Below are 16,797 nucleotides of genomic sequence, written 5' to 3' on the forward strand. Positions count from 1 at the left end.
GGGGAGGGGAGGCAGAGGGGGAAGAACAGAGAGGGTTAGAAGAAGAGAAGCAAACACAAATATAAAGAAAAAGAAATACAGAGACACAGAGATATAGAAATATAGAGATATAGAACCCGGTCCGGCCGCAACCTCTCCCACCGAGCACCGAGCGCGCAAATGGCGGCGGGGCCGATTCCCGAGGCTTAAATCCCCTCGGCCCCGCCCCGCGCAGCCGCTCTGGGGCCCCGCGCACCTGTGCGGACCCCGCCCTTCACACCTGTGCCGGCCCCGCCCCGCCCCGCCCGCGCCCGTAAATGCCGGCGGATCCGCGCCCGCTCCGCTTTGTGCGCTGGATGCTCATTCTGCTCGTCCCGGGCTGCGGCGGGACCGTCGTTCGGAGCGCTGTGCGGAGCCCGGCCCCGGGGGCTGCTCCCGGCGCTGCGCCGAGCCCGAGGCGCTGAGGTGGGACCGGGACCGGGAACGGGGTCCGGGGATTCGGGTCCGAGTCCTGTCGGTGTCTGCTGGGGGTCCCGGGCCGAGCCGCTTGTCCCTCGGCGGGCGGGGTGTGGCTCCCGGGCTCGGAGAACTGAGGTGGGATTGGGGATGGCATTAGGGATCGGGATCGCCGCGGCTGGTTAAGAGCCGCTCCGGGATTGGCGCTGGGGCCGAGCCCGGCGCTGCCGCTCCGGCTGCGGCCAGCGCGGGGCTGCGGTCCCGCCGGAGCTCCGGCTACGGTCCCGCCGCGACCGCGGGGAGCCGGGGCCGTGCCGGGCGGGCGGCGCTTCCCCGGAGCAGGCGCTGGATCGCGCCTGGAAGCGGGCGGGGCACGGGGACCGCCCGTGCTGGCCCCGGCACCCCCAGAGGCCGCCGCTCCCGCAGCGCCGCCCGCCCCGTGGGGCGGAACCGGAGCGGCGGCGCTCCCGGCCCGGGCCCGCCCGCAGCCCCCGCGGGGACGCGCAGCTCCCCCAGCCCCGGCGCTGCCGAGGCCGCCGCACCCCCTGCGCAGAGCAGCGCCCGCCTCCCCCCGCCCCGGGGCCGCTCCCCCGGGGGCCTCCCGCCCGCCGCGCCCCCGCCCAGCGAGCGCGGCTGCAGCGCCGCGGCCGGGAGGAGCCGCTCCCCCGGGCCGGGCGCTGGCGCCGAGTCCGCTGCTGCCGCTTCTGCTCTGACTGCGCCCGCTCTGGGGCCGGGGCTCGGGCCGCTCAGCCGGTACCTGATGCTCTTCTTCCCCCCCCCCCCCCCCCCCCCCCCACTTTCTCTGCGCCTTGCACTCTCCAGTGCAAAAACCTCTGGCTTTGAAAGTCCAGTGGAAACTGTTTCTTCTTTATTTCCAGAGCACAGCATCTCCTGAGTGGGAATGGATACACAAGGAGCACCAAGTCGAACCCTTATGTGAATGCCTCATCTGGGCCTTGAACCCACACCTGGCCATTCTCAGCACCCTGCTCCAACCAAGCCAATCTCAGCTCCTGCCAATGTCCTGCCTGGCATGGCAATGCCAAGTGCCAGCAAGGTAATTCCTTTGCAAATACAGCTCCTTCTTTTATGCTAATGCTGCTTTACACCCCAGCCCCTGCCATGGCTACAGGGCAGAGCTCCATGGCCAGCACCTGATCATGGAACACCACAGGTGATCGCTTGGGGGACAGCACAAAACTCTTCCCATAGCCCTGATTTCCTGCCCTTTCCAGGATTTCCCCAACAGCTGTCAAGGTGCTCATTCCACGTCCCTTTCCAGGGAGAAAGAAGCAAGGCAAGTCCTGAGGGTTCACTTGCTCCATGGCCAAAGTTCTGGAGAGTGTCAGAGCTGCTCCTGCCTGCAGAGGGGCATTTCCCGCAGGTGAGTGTTCACAGGCCAAAATCACAGTGGCGGCTGAGGCAGCTTTTGTGGCCCAGAGCTGCACAGAGCTCTCAGTGACTCCTGCTCATTGCCAGGAGTGTTCCTTGGTGCTCCTTCTGTGTGTCCCAGCTGGCAGGGAACGGGGGGAGGGAGAAGGCCGGCAGCCCCAGGAAGGGAACCAGCAGCTCTTGTGCTTTGGATTTGCAGAGAGGAGCTGTGCCTGCAGTGTCCTGCCTGTGGCACACAGCATGCCAAACACACATCCCGGGAACGGGCACCGGGCTGCCTGGGCAGCGCTGGGATGGACATGGATAAAGGGCGGCCCCTCGGCCAGGGGCTGCTCTGAACAGGCACCCGGAGATGCTTCGGCCCCGACAGACCCCACTGACGCCCCAAAAATACCCCAAGGAACAGCTGGCACCGGGGAATGTCGGCACGGGCTGTTTGCAGAGGGGCTCAGACAGCAATTCCCGCTGCCGACCTCCCACACACCTGCCAGCTATGTCCCAGCCACCCAAAATGCCTTCCCTTCCAGCCTGAGGACATCATCCCTCAGCAGCGTTAAAGCCAAGGCAAGCTTCCCCCACAGCAATGAAATGCCAAGCAATGCCCTCAGAGATGCCTTCAAATGAAAGGTGAGAGGCAGAGAAATCTCTTTGGATTGAGTTGGCAGTTTTTGGGGAACCAGCTGGAACTGCACAACTGATGGAAAGCTTTCACAGGTGGCTCACACTGCAGGTGCCCTGAAGGCAGGGATGTGCATCCCTTTCCTGAGGGAAAAGAACTTCCAGAGGCTCTGCAATGAAATTGCTCCTGCAGGGAGAGAAGTCCTCCCGGGGGCACAGGGGCTGCCTCAGCACGGGCTGGGAGCGCGTCCGGCCAGCGCCTTCTCCTGCTTCCAAATATCACCCGAGCCCGAGCTCGGGGGGTGCAGGCAGCTGAATTCCAGGGAACTCTGTCAGGTGCCCCAGGGACATGGTGGGGGGGGCTGGGGGATGAGGGTTACAAACAGCAAATTCTATGGAACATGAAGTTGTCCTTGCCCTGACCCTGCTGAGCTTCCCTGGAAGCTCTGCTGCTTCCTGACACCTGCTGTTAAATAGGCAGCTCTGCATGGGAATATCCATGCTCCAGGAGGCACTAGGAGGCTATTCCAGTGGCAATTCAGGGCTTTGGGTAGAATTCATGTGAACTAGCAAAGCCTAACCCCAAATCTGGGCACCACACAGGGAACAATCTTTGTGCTGCCCTGGCAGCCAAAGCCCCTGGGCTGGGAAATGTCAGCAGGCAAATGGATAGAATGATTTAAATCCCAGCATCCCCCAAAGGGACAATCCACTCACCTCCCTTTGCTCCCAAAGTGTCCACTCTGTTCCCCACAGGTGCCCTGGGGATGCCAGGGAGGTCCCTTTGCCCACAGTGCCTTTCTCCTGCCCCTCTCCAGCCTGAGGCCTCTTCTCCCTTCCCTGCCAGCTGCTGCCAAGGAAGGAGGACACAGTGAGTCCTGAGTTCACCTCCAAATAGTCCTTCCCTCACCTTGAGATGACCTGAGACTTTACCCCCAAAATGTCCCCATCTGTCTCCTTCTGAGTTCCTCATTTTTTACAAGGAAGCATTCTTTCTCTGCTCTGGAGATTACCACAAGATTTGCCCCCAAAACTTTCCCCACCTGTCCACTACCTCTTTCCTCATTTCCACCTCAATATTCTCATTCTTTACCCTACAGACACTTTCAATTTTTACCCCTCAGAACTTCCCTACCTGGCCATAAAACCTCAGTTTACCCCATCAAGTGCATTCTCTCTGCTACAGATCACCTCAGATTCTACCCCCGACATTTTCTGTACCTCTCCACCACGGAGTACTTCATTTTTACTTCAAAATACTCCTTTTCTACCATGGAGATTCCCTCAAGTTTTACCCCCCAGATTTACCCACCTGTCCACAGCAATTCCCTCAGTTTACCTCAGGATGCTCCTGCTCTCTCCTAGAGATGACCTCACATTTTACCCCCTCAATTTTCCCTACCTGCCCAATTCTGATCACCTCCTTTTTACCTCAAAATAGGAGTTCTTTCTTCTACAGATTAACTAGGATTTTATGACCAAAATGTCTATTTTGTCCCCTGTATACTGACCAGATTGTAAAACCAAAACCACGCAAGTTCTGTCTGTCTTATCCCCAAAATGTTCATTCTGTCCCCTACAAATTAGGTCCGATTTTTTCTCAAAAACACTTACTGTTCCTCCATAATTACCTCAGGGTTTGCCCCCCAAATTCTACCTCCTCTTGACTACTGGTCACCTCATTGCTTCCTCAATATGTTCATTCTCTGCCCTACAGATCTTCCCACGTTTTACACCCCAAATTTCCTTGCCTAGCCCCAGTGACTGCCTCAGTTTATGTCAGTGTGTCATACTCTCCCTAGAGATTACCTCAAGTTTGACCCCCAAAATTTTCCTTAACTGTCCACAACTTATTACCTCATTTTTACCTCAAAATATTCATTCTCAACCTCTAGATTATTTCAAGTTTTACCCCCCCAAAATTCCCCTACCTGTCCACTACTGATTCCCTCTTCTTCCTTCAATATTTATTTACTTTCTACCACATAGCTTCTATCAAGATTTACCACCAAAGTTTTCCATCTGTCTACTACTGATGACCTCATTTTTACCTCAACATGTTCTTTCTACAGCTTATTTAATGTTCTTTTTACACAAGTTTCCCTACTTGCCCACAACTGATTCCCTCATGTTACCTCAGTGTGTTCATGCTCTCCCCTAGAGATTAGCTCAGATTTTCCCCACATGCTCAGTACTCATCACCTCATTTTTCCCTCCAAGTGATCATTCTCTGCTCTTGAGATTTTGTCACGCTTTGCCTCCAAAATTTTCCTTATTTGTCTACTCCTCTATGCCTATGCCAAAATATTCATTCTGTCCCCTACAGGTTACATCAAGTTTTACCCCCCAAATTTTCCTTCCTCTACAATATTAACTCTTTTCTGCCCCAAAAATGTGCATTCTCTCTCCTAAACATCACCTCAGCTTTTCCCTCAAAAATGCCACCTCGCTCCCCTCGACATCCCCTCCCATTTTCCTACACAAACAATTCTTGTGTCCCCTCTCAGTCACCCCAGGTTTTCCCAGTGAGGAGCTGCAAGGAATTCAGGCAGGGCCAATGACACCAGGGAACAGCTGTAAATTCAGAGGCAGAGAGAGAAGATCTACCAGGAAAGGGGAAAGGTTCAGAAGACATTTCTGCAATTAATTAATTAATAATTATTTCCAGTTCCCCACTGAGAAGAACACAACCTCACAGCTGTTAAGGCCTGACGGTTCCCTGCAGGGAGAGCTCAGCACACGTGCCCAGAGGCAATCCCAGCATCTGAAAGAAAGAAAGAAAGAAGCAGCAAAAGGTGATTGCTTCTCTTTCCAAGTTATTTCAAGTGCTCACACCCAAACCAACCTTTGCTCTTGATTCTGGCCGGGTGCATGGTGAGCGGTGGGCACAGGTCATGTCATCCATGCTGATGTGAGTGATGCTTTCTGGGGGAAATCAGCTGATTTCCAAAGTTCCCTTCCTGCCCCGTGCCTGATGTGCACAGGAGAAAACCCCTTCCCTGAAGGGACTTGTGCTCCCTCTAATCCCATTTGCCCAGTCTGTTCCATGGGGATATTGCCAGCCTGGGGCAGCAGAGGCACCCGCAGCTCTCAGCACTCTCTGCTCCAAGCACAGCTCTGGGCTCCTTTGCAGACTGCCTCTGCCGTGGGGTTTTCTCCAGGAGAAGCCAAGGAATTGCTCATGGAAGGGTGGAGATTAAGTTAGCCCAAAGGGAAGCAAAGAATAAGTACTCCAGGAAGAGCCCTTGGGAGCTGCTGGGCTGAGGTGGGAAGGGGACATTCCTTGCCTGCAGGGCCAATACACAACAACCTCCAACCCAAAGCACAGAGTGGCAGGTGGGGTCTGACAGCACCACTCTGACAAACCTCCTTGTCATTCTTCCCTGCAGTGACTTTTGCAATCAAACTCTGAAGCTGACAAGCCCAGCAGCTCTGTCCATCCACTCTGGAAGGAAAGGATACTCCAGGGATGAGGCCCATTCCCAGCAAACGCTCCCAACACAGCCCGGAGGCACCGCTGGAGCTCGGGTGTGGAGCTGGGAAGGGCTGCCAGGAGCACGCAGCCCCCAGGTGGGGTGGCAGTGGCAGCAGCAAATTCCCCCAGGCTGATGGCACAACAGAGAGACAAAGGCCAGCAGTGTCCACGGGAGGTGCAGGGTTAATTCTGCTCCCTGCCCTGCCCCATCCCTGCAGGAAAGCTCCAGGGGGGAGAGAAACTCTCAGGGTGCCCAAAATGCAGCATCTGTCACCCTGATCCCGCTTCAACTCAGAGTGTGGGGCCAAGCTCCCCCCACAGGTAAACACTGAGCTGACCTGCTCAGGCTCAAACACAGCCCCAGTTCTCACCTCCAGCCTGCTCCTGGGGCTGCTGCCACATTCCTGACAAGGTGCCAAAGGCCCCTTTGGACAGGGCTCTCTCTGTCTCAGGTGCTGGGCACTGCAGGGACCAGGGCAGCCCCCTCTGGGGACAACTGGGGATTCATCCCACACCACGGGCAGGACCAGGGGCCCTCCAGTACAGGCTGGTGGGGCCAGAGCTCCTTGGGTTTGGCTGCTCAAACACCAAAGCTTTTGGCAAAGATGGGACAAGTTAAGTGGGTTTTCCTGTCCTGAGAGAGAGAGGAAATTGTTAAAATTAAGCATGGAAATTAAGTTCACTGTGGAAGTCAAAGGCTCCTGGCTTTCCCACTCCTGTTCTGATTGCTCACTAGAGGGCTTTATCCATAAAAAAATGAGAGGTGGCACCAAATAAAAGAACTCTTTTTCAACATTTTTCCCCTACTTTCTTTCACACATAAAAAGGATGTCCATTTTTACATAGTGCATTCTTTGCCTAATTTTAACAGAACTGTTTTCCTTCCAGGCCCCACTTGTGGGTTCTTCACTCCTTTGCCATCGGACTTTGGACAAAGGAAGAGAAGGATCGGCTCCACACGGGTGTCATCCAACGGGGAACACCCCCTGTACCAGCCCCAGCCTTCTCCAAGCACGCTGCCTCACTTTCCCCATTCTGGATGCTGGCTCCAATCCAGTCTGAGTTCTCCCCTGTTTTCCATGTCTAAGGACAGGAACTTGTCCTGGTCAGGGTGTAAGGCCTTAAACTGCACATTGATCTGGGGGGCTGTGACTGGGATTCCAGCAGGGAATTCACTGTTTTACAAATAAAAATTATTCCAGGGAGCTGCTGCTTCACCACACAGTGTCAGCAAAAGAGAGAAAACACTAAAGGTGTATCCAAAAACAAGGATGAAATGATTCCTCCTGCTTTTAGTGGGATCAGGGCTTATGCTGTCCTGGAATGACAAAGAACTTCTCCCTCAGCCCCCCAGAGAGCCCTTGAAAAGCCAAAGTGCAGCAGGGAAGGAAGGAAGGAAAGGCACCTGCTGGGGCAGCACAGGTCCAGCTGCTCATGGGGACTGGGAATGAGTGCGGAGCCAAAAGCACCTTCCCAGGCTGGAGGGGCTTGCCTAAAGCACCACCTCTGGGAAGCAAAGGGCTATGGAAGAAATGGAGTGGGAATTTACAATAATAATCATCATGTATCGGGAAAGAGCAACAACAGAAGCAACAATCATTCCAAGGGAGCAGGAGGGATGCTGAGCTTGAAACGAGGTTTGAGTGAGGCAGCAGCTCCTGGGAGTTCTAACCCACAGCTCCAGCTCTGCGATTCCAGGAGCACTGCAAGCTCCTACTGCCCCGTCCCCGGCTTTGCCTCCTGCCAGTACTCGGCCCCTCGGGCACGGCTGGGTGCGAGTGCTCCAGTGCTGCTGCCCCGAGGGAGTGGGAAAATGGCCATTAAGCCTCTTCCCACTGGACTGGCTCCGAGCTCTGGCTGGGGAAAACATTTGGCACCCCTGGCATTTCAATGAAATCAGTTTCCATCACTTTGAAGAGGCACTGAATAAACCCAGGGCACATAAGTAAACCTCTCCCCATAAGGACAGCCCCAGGGAATACACAATTATTCCTATGCCTGGCCAAACAAACCAGCAGCCAGGTTTTGGGAAGAGACTCCAGACTCTTATCTCCTTCCCTGGCTGTAAAACACTTGCAGAGGCTTTGGAGTTCATACAAGCTTGTCAGGATTTGGATACTTCATGTAAATTCCATTCAGATACTGGAATGGAAGTGTCCTAAAGGCACCTCCACTCAGACTTTAATTTTAAGCCCTCTACCACCAAAGAATTTAGATGTTCTTTTCTTAGGAACACCCCACCTCTGCTTCTTTAGGTGTCTCCACGTGGGACATAAATTAAATGTGGACAAATTTTAGAATGCAGCTTCCAAGTCAAGTTACCTGCTAGGAAATTACTTCAGCTCTCTGGTACCTTGGGCTGTTTTAAACACAGCCTGGCCCTTCATGGCTGAGGCTCTGAGCTACACAACTTGTGAGTGGGCAAGTAGCAGCAGCTGAGGTCTCATCCCAGCTGTACACAAAAACAGGGAGTGGGGGCTGCACTTGGATACGTGCAGGCAGGGTTGGGCCCCTTCTGAAAGCTTCAATCCCTGTTTTGCAGAGATTCAATCAGGGATAATGACATTTTCACAAAGCTCTCTTAAGGCACGTGAAAACCCGAGTAAGAAAATGGAATCAAACCCTTTGTTCCACTGGCCTCACGCCCCAAATTCCAACGGGACAGACAAGTCCCTCTCCTCGGAAGGCAACGTCTCCTACCTGGACCTGTGCCTTCCGCAGCCTTTGGTGGCCGCTGTCTCCATCCTCCCACACCTCCTCATCTTCCTCCTCAGCAGGCCTGGCTTCCTCATCCTGCAGAGCAAGCACAGGGACAGTCACCAACCTGCTCATCCCAAACCTGGCCAGCAGGGATGGACTGCTGGGACCCCCTGGACGGTCACCCCTCTGCTGGGCACCATCCCTGCTCTGCAGTCCATTCCCGTTCCTGGCCTGGCATCTCCTTTGAACGGGATGTTAAACCACAACCACTTGCTCGGCTGGGTTTTGGGACATCAGAGACTCCCCCAAGGCAGTGGACAAAGCTCCTGTTCCCACACCCTCTGCCTCCCAAAGCCCTGCTAGGGCCAGGCAGAGCAAAGGAAACCCCTCACTTCCTGCTGGAAATTTCCTCTTGTGCTCGGAAACCCAGGGAAATCGTGGTTGCCCCATCCCTGGAAGTGTCTGAGGCCAGGCTGGCCGGGGCTTGGAGCACCCTGTGGATGGAATGAGGTGATCCTTAAGGTCCCTTCCCACCCAAACTATTCTGCCATTCCAGGATGATTCTGTGATCTCTCCCTGCATTTATTTTGCATCGCTTCCTCTCTAATTTGAATTCCCAAATCAAAATGAGTTTTTAAAGAAATCATTTAAAATTATCCCAGGAATAAAAAGGGGTGCAAACATACAAGAATCATTCCTACCTCCATCAAATCATTATTAATTGGAAGCCTCTTTCCTCATCTCTGTCCTTAGTTTTCCTTTCCTAGGAAACCTTGTGATCCCACAGTTTCTCCAAGAGATTTACTGGGATTGCAGAAAGCTTTGCTCTGTCAGGGAGGCAGGGGGGTTGACAACACTTGTTCCTCTGCATCTTTATCCTTTAACCAGCTTTCCCCCAGAATGGTGCTGCAAGAGAAGTTCAGAATTACTAGAAATGGATCAGGTTCACCTTTTGTCCTCACTCTTTTCCAACTACTTCCAAATTCTTGGAATTATCCTCAAATGAGGCCTAGCAAGCTACTGTGAAAACATCGATCAGAGGAACATTCTGAAAAGAGAAAACCACATCCAGCAGCAGCCAAAACAATCCCATTGCTATTCTTACCTGGTCTCCAGGTGCTCCTGCCAGAGCTCCCAACACCCATTGCCATTCCATGAGGGTGAGGAGGCAGTTTTGGATGTGTTCTTTGCCATGGGATGGGAAAACAGAGCCCAGAGGGTCTTTGTGTCCCTTCCAAGCCACCCCATGATTCCATGATACCATCAGCACCTATACCAATTCCATTCTGGAAAGCCCAATTCCATTCCTCCCATCAACTCAGAATTTCTCCCTTCCTCTCTCTGCTCCACATCAGGCATGTGTTGCCACGTGCCACAGGCATGGGATGCCTCAGCATTGCCTGGGAATGCCACTCAAGGCTGCCCTTGTGGCCTCAGCGCTCCAAAATGCCCAGCTGGCTCCCGTTCCAGCTGGGAATGTCCCAAACAGCAGCGTGGGCTGTGCCCTCTGCCATCCCACCATTGGGGCAGCTCCCATAGAATGTGACTGACTTACTGGGTTTGCAATTCCTGGCTTAAAAGTCAGGTGGTGGAATATCCTCTCCTGGGAATATCCAGAAGACCAGAAGGCTCCCTGGAAGCCACAGGTCAGGGACAGAGTCAGATGAACGATCCTGAACTGGTTTTCAGGGGATGCATCCCCAGCCTGTGGCTGCAAAAACTCCAGAGCTGTTCCTTCCCCTTGGGACAGCCAGGGAAAACATCCCCAGCATGGATTTCTGACAGGAAAAACCTCACTGCTCCAGGCTACTTGGCTCCTCCCAAATCCAGGCCAGCACTCCAACAGGCTCTAAGGACAAAACAACAGGAAAGACCATCTCAGGGCACACGCCACAAGCTGGGCATCACATTCCTCACTGGAACTGGGCTGTTCCCACATCCCTGTGACAGTTGGGAGCATCTCCCGTTCCTCGCTCTTCCATTCAGGACAAAGAGACAACAGAGCTGTCAAACAGCCAGTGTGTAACCCCAACAATCCAGGGAAAACCACCTTGCTCTGGGGAGAAACATCATGCCCAGTTATGGAAAAAACCAAAGAGCGGTACTGGGAACACTCCCAGGCATGGAGGCTCCCAGCTCCGGAAATGCAGCTCACAGGCTTCTTCCCATGGGAACCCCAGTATTGCCCGGGATTGGGCTCAGGGAAAAAGTCCTGCCCATTCCACCACTCTGGCACAGACATCCCAGGAAGGTGTCCCTGACCATGGCAAGGGGCTGAACAGGATGGTCTGTAAGGTTCTTCCCAGCACAGACCACTCCAGGAGTTTAAGGTGGATTCGAGCAGCTCCTGAGGACATGAACACCACCCACACCTCCCACCTGGCTCAGCCCAGAGTCCATCCAGCACTCACAGAGAGCTGCTGGGAGCTGAAATTCTCCCTGCTCCCCCTGCCTGGGAAACCCTGCCTCCAGCTCCTGGGAAAGAGGAGCTGCATCCTGCTGGGTGCTCCCGGCTCTGGGCAGCTGCCGCCTTCAGGCGGGGGGATGGCTCGGGCAGCTCCGGTGACTGTTCCACCTCGATGATTTTGTGTTTTCCTGCATTTCCCTGGGCTGGAGGGGAGCAGGGGGTGCGGTGGGAGTGCGGGAAGGCAGCGGCAGGGAGGGCAAGGAGTGCGGCCGGGCACCGCACAGCGCAGGGGGGCTTCTGCTGGGAGTGGAGGGGCGCGACCCGGACGGAGACGTCCCCGCCGCTGCCGGCCACTGCCCATGGGGCTCCTGCCCGCCCCCGGCGCCACTGACCCCACACCCCGTGTCCCCACACTGGGAACCACCATGGAAAATCATGCTGAAACCTCTAATCCTGAGCCTGAGCCTTGACCTTTTACCCCCCCTGACCTTTGACCCCTCGACCCATTCCTTGACAACTTGACCTTTGATCCCTGACCCCTGACCATCCACCTTTACACCTTGAGCCCTGCCCTTTGACCCCCCCCAACCTGAGCCCTTTGACCCTTGCCTTTTGACCCATGACACCTGACCCCAGGACCTTTGACCCCCCTGAGCCCTGTGACCTTTGCCCCAACTTTCTACATGTGACCTCTGTGCTTTGACATTGACCACCTTGACCTTCGACCCCTGGACTTTCACCTTTGATTCCCTGACCCCCCAACCTATGCCCTGACTTTTGTCCCTTTATCCCCTAACCTTTAACCCCCTCTACTTTATACCCCTCACTGCTATTGCTGCCTGGAACCCCTCACTCCTGCTCTACACGCCCCAGCCCTCAACCCGTACCTGTCACTCTCCAGCCTGCAGCTGTCATCCCTAACTTTTTGGTGTGGGGCTTGTCCTCCTCTGAGGGTTCCAGGGTTATCCCAGCACCAGGGTTACTGAGCTCTGCTGCAGTGAGGGTTCCAGGGTTGCTGCACTGTGCTGCTGGTGGGGGGAAAATGGTGCTGTCAGGGGTGGTATGAGGGCTGGTGCACCTTTTCCCTGTATTCCTAACCTCCACTGGGTACTCTCCACCCTGTTAGGGAGGCTGTTTGTTTGGCTGCACCCAAACCTTGGCGATGAACATCACCTCGCAGACAGGACGGGACCAAGGAAAAACAAAACCCAGATGGGGGAAAAAAAACCTCACAGCTGGCTGTTTTCTTATTATAAAGTTAAAAATCAGTTGAAAAAACTGGAAGGCAAAAATCCCACACACAAGGTTAGAACCAGTCACACACGCTCTCACAGACTGACACACGCAGACACAGACAGACACACACTCTCACAGACAGACACCCTTCTTCAGCTTACACACTGACTGCAGCCCTTACTCACAACACTCCACCGATGAAGACGCTTCAACACATCTTCCAACTGCTGCTCCCTGACGTGGAAGGGTAGATTCTGGGAAAAGCGGTAGCATCGGTGACTGCAGGGATCAGAATCGGCCTCAGGGACCTGCAAGACAACATGAGACAGTCTACAAGTAGCTGACAGCTCGGAGTTATCCCCATACACCAGGCCCATAAGTTTTCTACACAAAACCCCACAGCCAAGAGATGAACCACAAAGTTTTACAACTGTTCGACCCAGCCACGACTCTACGTGCCAGGGCAGGGCAGCTCCAAGTGTAAGCACACCAAATAGAAGCAAAGATGACACGAGGACTTGAGATAACTCTCCAGAAGATAAATTCTAGACCCGATATGCTTTGAGGCAATGGAACCTATGGAACTACCACAGTGAGGAGGGTCTAATACACTTCATAGAGAAGTCCATGGCCCATGAAAGAAAAGATACTACCAAAAGTGAGAAGGAAGATGGAGGAGAACATCTTGTGTACTTCTCCTGGTCTCCAAAAGCAAAACTGTAAAGATGCCGGAATGAGCCCGATCTGGGAAAGCACGCGAGCAGAGACCCCCGCTGCCGCTACGGCCCAGAGCGAGGCCCATAAAGCACCGAGATGTAACAAAGGCCTGTGACACAGGAGAGGATGGACACAAACTACAGAACACAGACACCCATGACATAGCACAGACACGAGCTGAAACTGCCCAGCAACGGGCACAAGATTGCTAGTGATGCCATGAGGATTTTTGCCTTTTCTTTTATACCCCTGTTGTACCTTTTTACAAATTCTGTATTCCTAGTGCTTTTTGCCTACATTCTTGGACTTGTTTGTCAAGCTGAGAGACTCAACATTTTAGAAGCTTCGTAGCTAGGGATCAGTGTGCCCCAGACCCCACGGTCCTCTCCAGAACACATTCTGTAAACCAAGATAGAACCATCCAGGGGAAGGTTCCTTGGGGAGGGGGGCTCACTTGAGCCTCTCATTGGGGAATCTTTGATAGATATGCTAATTAGTAACACCTATAATGTTACACCTAATGTTGGGGGAGAGGGGGGGACACAGAGACTCGGCGGGGTGCATCTCGATGCATATGACCTGGACGTGTGCACCTAAGGATCCTTAAAATAAATACCAAGGTAAAATCCCTTTTCCCCTTCGAACCGTGTATGACTCTTGATTTTAAGGCCAGGAAAAGGCATCATTTAATCACGTTTCCCTCATTAGAGGAGACAATTAAATGACCACTCAGGTGCACAACCACTCCTGCAGAGCACTTCACTAGACCCCGTTTTGCAATAACTCCCCCAGGCTGCAAAGCCCCGTTTGCCAGGGACCTGAGAGAAGAATTCGGTAGTTTTAAAGGAATGTCAGCAACTAGGAATACACCTGAGAGGAGTTCAGTAGCTGGGAGGGAGCCCAGGTGACAAATAAACACACAGGCCCCAGCAGAACCAGCTCATTCCAAAGAGTGGCACTGAGGAAGGGCCTGGGCAGTCCCACAGGGGCAGGTGGGTGCCTGGCTGCCAGCACTGGGAACGTGGGAATGCTTCAAAGCACCGGCACTCCTGAGAAAATGACCAAACAAGGCCGTCATAAGGCAAGAGATGAGCCGGGGGGACAGTGGGTCCCACACCTGCCCCTTTTCCCTTTCCACTGTACAGCATCTGCCCAGGCTGTGAGTGAGCTTTGGGCAGAAGCACTCAGTTCTCCCCCAGAATCCAGTGAACCACTTGCTCATCTCCAGAAGAGAATCACAGGCACAGCACTGAATGCACCGATACCCGGCTTACACCTCTCAACACTTTCTCGCTTTGGTTTGTTCATTGAAAAATGGCAAAAAAGGAAAAAAGTCAGCCCAGAGCCCAGGAACGTTAAGCGACTGCTCTTTTACAAAGTCCAACACAACCCCCCCCAAGGATGAGGCTTTACGTAAGAGCCACCTACTCCGTCCGGACGGGATTGTGTCCGGACCCGCGACTCTTCCCTCGCTGACCTTCGGCAGCAGCCGGCGGAAGCCAATTCCCCGAGCACGGCAGCCCCGCGGAGCCGCCCAGAGCCGCCGGCCGCCCCCAGAGCCCCGCAGCCCGTGCCGGTGCTGGCCCGCTCCATCCCGGAGCGGCTCCGGCCGCAAACCGGGAGAGCAAAGGGGAAGGAACAAAGCCCTGACAAAGCCAATGAGCGGAACACCATTCAACCCATCAGCGGGGAGGGCAGCGCAGCGGCCCCGCCGGCCCCGAGCCCGCCCCGAGTCCCCGTTCCAGGGAATGCCCCGGGTTGCGCTGCCCGGGGAGGGACCCCCGCCCTCCCGGGGTGTCCCCCACAGCGGGGCGCGAGCGCGGGGAAAGCCGCGGGTCCCGGCGGGAGCTGCGCCTGGAGCGGCCGATGCCGCCCTCGGGCCCGCCGGTGCCGCCCAGGGGGTGCCGGGATGTGCCGGGAGTGCCCGGGGCGGGGACGGCGCGGCCCCGGCGCTGCCCCGGTGCCGGCGGGAGGCCAGGCCCGGCCGCGCTCACCTGCGCTGGTCGCTCCGCTAGGCCCGCACCATCTCTTGGCTGCCGCCACCGGCGAACGACGGAGGAGCCGCGGAGCCGCCGGCGAGTCACGGAGCGCCGGGGGGGGCGCGGGGCGGGCCCGGCGGAGGGAGGGGGGGGCGGCTGCCAAGCGGGCGGCCGATCCGGAAAGGTCCCGGCGGTCCATGGCGGGCTGGCGGCTCGCAGGGCTCGGGCAGGGCCGCGGCTGCGCTGGGCCCGATCCCGGCCCGGTCCCGCCTGGCGCTTCCCGGCGGCTCCCGCGCCGCCGCCGCCGCCCCGATCACGTGACGCGCGGGGAACCACGTGACCCCGGCGGAGCGCGCGCGCAGGGGGCGTGGCGCGGGTCAGGCCCCCCCTCCCCGCGGGGCGGTGGGAGAGTCACGTGGCGCAGCGCGCGCGGAGCGACACGGGGAACAGCGGGACAGACCGGGAAACACCGGGACACACCGGGACAGACCGGGACGCACCGGGACAGACCGGGATGCACCGGGACACCCCGGGACAGACCGGGAAACACCGGGACACACCGGGAAACACCGGGACACCCCGGGACAGACCGGGACGCACCGGGACACACAGGGACACACAGGGACACACCGGACACCCCGGGACAGGCCGGCAGAGGAGCAGCTTCGGGGTGACCCAGCGGGGGCCGCCCAGTGCCTGAAGGGGCCGCAGGAAAAGATAGAGAAAGGATTTCCAAGGGACGGAGGGACAGGACACAGGGAATGGCTTCCCAGTGCCAGAGGGCAGCGATGGATGGGAGATTGGGAATTGGGAATTCCTGGCTGGGAGGTGGGGGAGACCCCGGCAGAGTTCGCCCAGAGCAGCTGTGGCTGCCCCTGGATCCCTGGCAGTGCTCAGGGCCAGGCTGGACATTGGGGCTGGAGCAGCCTGGGACAGTGGGAAGTGTCCCTGCCCGTGGCAGCGGTGGCACTGGATGAGCTTTAAGGTCCTTCCAAGCCCAAATCGTTCTGTGAGTCTTAGAGCCCTGAAATTCTCATGACAGAGGTGGAACTGCAAGAGCTTAAGGTCGCTTCCCAAAAAAACCCCATTGCACGACTCTGCAGCTTCTGGAGCCCTCGGTCCATTGAAATGCAGTTTCAGAGGAGCTCCGAGGAAATGGTGCTTTGGGGAGAGCAGAGCGGCTGGAACAGAGGAACAGGAACAGTCTCCTGGAGCGAGCCCTTGTGTCTCAGAGAGCGGGATCGGCTCGTTCCTAACGCACCTGGTGACTCCCAGAGCGGAGGATGGAAACGCAGCCCTGGTCCGAAAGAAACCCTGCCCGGGAGCGCGGGCTGGGATTGGGAGCCGGCAGAGGGAGCTCGGTGTTAAAGAGGCTCTTTTGGCTGTAAAGGTGCGCCTTTGTCTCTCTGCGAAGCACCCGGCCGTAGCGGCGTTTTTGCTGCTGTCTCCTGATTTTATTAAACTTTCATTAAACTGTCCCTTTTCTTCAACTTTCCTTCAAATTCTACAAAGAGTGAAGCTCGTTTTTCACGGCCGCGCGGTTGGAGCGGCACCAGCGCTGATCCCTCCGCGGGCAGGATCGCATCACAAATAGTCCCTCCTGGCGGATCACTCCGCGTGGGGCCGCATCACCGGTGATCATCACCGGTGATCCCTCCGCGGGCAGGACCGCATCACAAATAGTCCCTCCTGGCGGATCACTCCGCGGGCGGGCGCCATCACCGCTAATACGAGTATTTATAAATTCCAAAGAACTCGTTAACGCAGAAGAAAGCAAGTACGCTTCATGCTGGGTGGGAAACATAGGGTCTAAGGGGTAAGAATTTTAAAGCTGTCAG

The 16,797-nt window shown here is 56.0% G+C and overlaps 1 protein-coding gene and 1 long non-coding RNA gene across 4 annotated transcripts; one reads left to right on the forward strand and one right to left on the reverse strand.

The window, feature by feature from the left end:
• Positions 1-265: 265 nt before the first annotated feature.
• Positions 266-6,539, forward strand: LOC138101545 (uncharacterized). Of its 3 annotated transcripts, none has more exons than XR_011147181.1 (3): positions 266-444; positions 1,314-5,240; positions 5,835-6,539. It is a non-coding gene; the product is annotated as an uncharacterized lncRNA (long non-coding RNA). The 3 variants fall into 3 exon arrangements; XR_011147182.1 differs by lacking the exon at positions 266-444 and adding an exon at positions 1,169-1,188; XR_011147180.1 differs by lacking the exon at positions 266-444 and having other exon boundaries at positions 1,242-5,240.
• A 5,071-nt stretch (positions 6,540-11,610) lies between these two features.
• On the reverse strand, positions 11,611-16,678 carry LOC138101544 (uncharacterized). The gene is made up of 4 exons (XM_068999321.1): positions 16,605-16,678; positions 14,975-15,347; positions 12,445-12,571; positions 11,611-12,055 (listed from the first exon to the last, which is right to left on the reverse strand). The coding sequence occupies exons 1-4, from the start codon at positions 16,676-16,678 to the stop codon at positions 11,904-11,906; spliced, it is 726 nt and encodes a 241-aa protein (XP_068855422.1). The 3' UTR covers positions 11,611-11,903.
• Between the last annotated feature and the right edge of the window lie 119 nt (positions 16,679-16,797).

The sequence above is a fragment of the Aphelocoma coerulescens genome, unplaced genomic scaffold, assembly GCF_041296385.1.
Source record: "Aphelocoma coerulescens isolate FSJ_1873_10779 unplaced genomic scaffold, UR_Acoe_1.0 HiC_scaffold_335, whole genome shotgun sequence".
Lineage (NCBI taxonomy): Eukaryota > Metazoa > Chordata > Aves > Passeriformes > Corvidae > Aphelocoma > Aphelocoma coerulescens.